This window comes from Grammomys surdaster, unplaced genomic scaffold (genome assembly GCF_004785775.1).
Source record: "Grammomys surdaster isolate TR1022 unplaced genomic scaffold, NIH_TR_1.0 123147, whole genome shotgun sequence".
NCBI classification, from domain to species: Eukaryota; Metazoa; Chordata; class Mammalia; order Rodentia; family Muridae; genus Grammomys; species Grammomys surdaster.
This window is the reverse complement of record NW_021618480.1, coordinates 3,439-8,280: the sequence shown is the minus strand read 5'-3', so window position 1 is coordinate 8,280 and position 4,842 is coordinate 3,439. Positions and strand designations below refer to the sequence as shown.

General features: G+C 45.7%; 1 protein-coding gene across 1 annotated transcript; it reads left to right on the top strand.

Moving 5' to 3' along the window:
* The first annotated feature begins 219 nt into the window (after positions 1-219).
* Positions 220-4,634, top strand: LOC114636254 (disks large homolog 5-like). The gene is made up of 5 exons (XM_028784450.1): positions 220-416; positions 1,449-1,608; positions 2,801-2,944; positions 3,597-3,780; positions 4,491-4,634. Exons 1-5 carry the CDS (start codon positions 272-274, stop codon positions 4,632-4,634), a joined length of 777 nt encoding a protein of 258 aa, XP_028640283.1. The 5' UTR covers positions 220-271.
* The last annotated feature ends 208 nt before the right edge of the window (positions 4,635-4,842 follow it).

The window sequence follows — 4,842 nt, the reverse complement described above, 5'->3', positions numbered from 1 at the left end:
TTTCTGATCAAGTCTAGAGCAAACTCTATCTTTGGAAAGTGGAGGTGCCCAATATCTGTGACCCAGGAAACACCCTTATAAGGATGCCTCAGCTTCCTACCTGTACAGGGAGAAAATTAGCAGGGAGGCAAAGGGTGTTCCCCATGACATCAGCAGCCCCTTCTTTGGACATTCCATTGTATCCTGGAGAGTTCTTGGCATCCCTTGTGATGTCACCAGTGTTGTAGTGACACCAAGTGCACTGAGCTCTCTCAGTCAGTGTCTACAGCATATGTCCCTAGACATGATTTCCCGACTGAGGAGACTTTTTGGAAGAGCAGAGATGGAGGTGACAGAAACTAGAGAGAGGCAGAAAGTAGCTGGACTTTCATCTGAGAGTAATGAAGGACGAAGAAGTTGGTCTTGGGGAATGTGGAGTAAGTCCTGGGAAGGGGATGTTGAGCTTCCTGTCTGGGGTGGCCTGAGCTGGCCTTCCTAGCAATTTGGGCACAGAAACTGACTTCACTGGGAAGCAAAAGAATTTCCATGATTATCACAATACTTTAACATCAAGGATTTCAGAACATGACTTTCTCCATCCCTTAAGGCAGGTGATGGCAAGGCCAAAGCAGGTATTTTCAAATACCAAGTCTTTACTTTGATTGGGTTTTGTGGTTGTTACATGGGGACAAAATGAGACCATCAAGAGTCACAGAGGGTCTAACCTATGCCAGTATACATAAGGGAATCCCTGCACTTCACTCCAGTGGCTTTTTTATTTTTTAAAGCTTCAGTGGGTATCTGACAGTAGTACCAGGGAAAGAATTGTGCTCCTGGTCATGGTCTTATGTTCTCAGAAATCCGCTGACCTCCTCTCCCTGACACATTAGATTTCTTCATCACCCATTGTGGGTGGCAGGTATTTCTGTCCTTTAACCAAATACCTTTCAGTGTTGATACACTCAGACAATGAACTGTATTGCCATCTCTGGGGTGTTTGGTGTTTCAGTAGGGGGAATTGCCACTGTGTTGATCATGGTCTCACTCTGCATGAATTTTAGTCCAAACTACTGGGCCTTGACTAACAGGGTAGGACATCTGACCATCTCCTATCACTCAAGTTCTTTGGGTTATTTAATTTTCCATCTGACTTGTGAAACTACAAGACTGAGGGATCTAAAGCCAAGTTGCACCTTGTAAAACTGTCAATAATGGTAGAGAAGCTATCCCTGTGGTCAAAATGAGCACTTGTAGGGAGACAGAGGAAACACCTGGCTGCTTTCATCTCCTGGTCTCTATAGAGTGATAGGAGAGCAGAGATTCACTTAGGAGGCATCTAATGCCTGGACTAGACTGTTTGTGGTGTCACTGGTTTCCAGGCATGCTCTCCTTCTCTTAGATCTGAGGGTGTTCTCCCAGGACCCTCTGCATTCTCTTGGGGCAATTTACTTATGTTCTTCTGCCTACAGTCGCTGGCAGACAGTCATCATGCCCTGCAAATGTCTTAAGCAAGAAAGAGGCTAAGAAGGAGGCAAAGAGTCTGACCAAAGAGCTGGAACTCAGTACCCAGGAGAGAAACGAGCTGAGAGACCGCTTGATCTATGTCACAGAGGGATCCATGAACAAGAGGTACTCATTGCTCCAAACCCTTTGGTGTCAGTCTGACATCTGCAATGTCACCCTCATCTTATCCTTTAAAGGTTGTGAATTCTGGCAAGCAGTACCTCCACAGAGTCCCTGTGCCCAACTTTATGTCCCTAAATGCTTCTTAGAGGGGAGGCTGAACCTGAAGCTTGGTCAGGAGTGAAAAGGGAGACAGACTCTTTTGCTTTCTCCAATTGAAATGTTGAACTTGTGGTCTGAGTAAAGAATTCTGGATGGAGGCAGTGTCTAGTGAATGCGCAGCATGCATTTGGAAAGTCCTCGACAGATGCAGTGAGTTTGTGGAGATGCTTTGTACTTACCTGGCTCTTAATTGAGGGATGGAACGTCCTAGCAGCAGCTGGTCCCACACTGTTCATCTCAGTGCTTGACTAGAAGGCCTGAAGCTTATGCCTGTTCCTCTTTGTCTGTGTGCATTATACTCTGAGTCAATAATGCTGAGTGAATTTCTCCTTATTCTGATTGTTCTCTCTCCAATGCTGCATCTCTCTCTTTCTCATTCTCTGATTCTGTTTCCTTTTCCTTTTCCTTGTCTGTGTGCTTGTGTGTGTCCACATGCATATGGATGTGGCAGACATATAGTAGTTATATATTTCCTTCCACTCTTTGGGAACTTGGGTTCTTCGGTTTGTCCTGTGGATTTACGTGTATAATAGTTTAAAGGTGAAGTGAGTCCAAACGTCCGGGAGCCCCTACTGTAAACAGCACTGTTCACTGCATGTGTAGTGCCATTTGTCTATACATTTGTATCTCTTTGGCAGACTAGAAAACTGTGTTGATGTCTGGTCTCATCTCCAGAATTATGTGTAATGAATGTCTCTACACTATTAGTTATCCAGGACTTAGAGTCCCTGTTTTGAAAGTAGGAAATATATAATCACATGTTTCTGGTGGTCCAGGACCTGTGGTCTAGTGTCTTTAGAGTATAAGCTCCTAGAGGTCTAGTTCAGGCCAGCTGAGTGAACACAGGATGCCAGGGTACCCTCCATCTGGATGCCAAACTTCTGCTGTCCAGGGTAACAAGTTTCCAAAGGTGGAGAAGATGCGAGTATGTAGAAGGAAGAAATTGGCCTTCCAGCATTGGGGTAGGACAGGACCCAGCCTGAGTTCATGTGTTACTAAAAGCCATGTTCATGGAGTTCTGTCTTCCTGGGGCCAGACCCTATTACAGGCCAAATCCACTGTATGAAAAATTGAAGTTAAAGGAGAAGATGGTCACGTTATTCCTGAACAAATTAGAGATGGAGAACATTGACTCCTGTGAGAACTTCCAGGAGCACAAGAAAGAGATTAACTTCTATAGGTAAGTACAGGTCATGGAGGCTACCACTTGTGCAATGGCCATTTCTGCATTCCTTTGATTCTGGAATGGAGAGTCTGCAGGTCTGGTCTCTCCCTTCAGTTTCTTAACCATCAGTGTACCTTGGACCCTTTGGACTCTGGTTTCCTCAATCTGTAAGAGAAAGTTAGCCCTCCCATGGTTATCCAGGCATCCTGAGGAGCCTCTAAGATAACAAAATGAGAGGGTTCTTTTGCAGTACTGGACCTCTGGGGCTCAGGCAGGGTTTTACAGATTTGAGTGTGATGGAACACATGGGTAGAATGTCCTCCCCTTAGTTCTCCTGACCTCCACTGAGGGTATTTGCAGCCTAATAATTGAAGTTGCTGCAATACAATGGGCTGTCATGGAGATACCTCTTTCTTTGAAAGAGGCAGATATATGGGGATACCTCTTTCTTTTGGAGAGACATGGAGCCTTATTGGAGTTTGGCCTGCAGACATGATTAGTTCTTATCTGCATTGGCTGTTTGCTGTTTGTGCAGCTGTCATGGATATACTGAAATGTATTGCTCTAGGTCTTCATGGGAACCTGGATCCTGCTGGGGTTACGGCACCTATAAGTAGGAATGGCAGGAGGAGTCTGCAGGATCTTAATATGCAGAGTGTGTTTCCAGAAACCTGCACAATCGGCTCCTGTTGCAGTCCTCTGTTGTAAAGAAGTCATTGGTCCAAGTGAAGCAGGATTACAAGGAAGTGAAGGCTGATTGGTACCTCCTCCAACAGTACTTGACTGAGATGAACCTGACTGTTGAAGATGAACAGGAAAAGACCAGCAACCTCCAGAAACAGCAATATCAGGTAGGGGCAAGCAGTTTATTCAGACTAACACTGTCTGTTATCATTTGCCTATTGGATCCATCTTTGCATTCATCCACCATCTTTTAAATCCACACTCCCAACCAGCCACCCACTTCATGGAATATAGTTGTTCATTACTTTGTCTATGCACAAGTATTCTGGAAACTTCACCTCTTGGGAGACACTGAATTATTGGCAAGTGTACCTTGCTACTCTGCTTGAAGCTGCAGTCTAGAAAGGGTAACAGATGAATGACAGGTCACACTCTTGCATGTCCACATGATAGGAGGGTTGCTAAGCAGAGCTTTGAGAAAGTTCTGTCTTGTGACAGGAGTTGTGCAGGGGTCATGTGACCTCCCAGGTAGGCATCACTTGCAGGGAGTAAAGCCAAATGCAAATACCAAATAAGTGCTTCTCACTGTCAGTGGTCTGGGTGGCATGTGGCCTTCTCCTTTCTCCTGCAGCCCAATGAGGTCTCTTCCCATTGGCCAGGTCTCGGTTTGCACTGATAGAAGTCTGAGTAGCAGCTTGTCAGCCCATGTGTTTGTGAGCTTTGCTTGATAGTTTGCCCTGCTTGCAGATTTAGCAACAAGGGTTTCAGTTAAAAGATCAATGTTGAAGTCTAGTTGAGGTGGTGGGAGGCAGCAGCTGACATCTGACATGAATGTCCCCACCAAGCCTGTGTGTTAATAACTGCCCTCCTCTCCCAGGTCTCAGAAGCTGCAAGAGAGCTGGAATTGGCCACATCCCAGCAGGAGAGCCTCCTGCAGAATGAGTTTCCACCTCAGGAGCCCCCTGCTGGGCTCCCTCCTCAACAGCCACAGACTTCTTTGGATGAATCTCCTTCCTCATAGATGATTCCAACAGTGAGAATGGGCCCAAACTATGTAGCCAGTGAGACATCCAGGCTGATTCAGGGTCTTTTTCTCTTTCCTGTGTGACCCCTTGAGAAAGAACTGAGGTGACTGAAGTACCAGCAAGAGCTCAAGAGGAGAAACTGTCCTTAGTCTGTGCTGCTCAATGTGCAGTGAGGGAATGTCACTTCACAATTTTTTCTGTTAG

Excerpts from the sequence above, each read along its gene's own strand:
- LOC114636254 (XM_028784450.1), top strand. The coding sequence starts at position 272 with ATGTCCCTAGACATGATTTCCCGACTGAGGAGACTTTTTGGAAGAGCA. Across the intron at positions 417-1,448 it reads TTGGTCTTGGGGAATGTGGA|TCGCTGGCAGACAGTCATCA; the intron begins GTAAGTCCTGGG and ends TTCTGCCTACAG. Across the intron at positions 3,781-4,490 it reads TCCAGAAACAGCAATATCAG|GTCTCAGAAGCTGCAAGAGA; the intron begins GTAGGGGCAAGC and ends CTCCTCTCCCAG.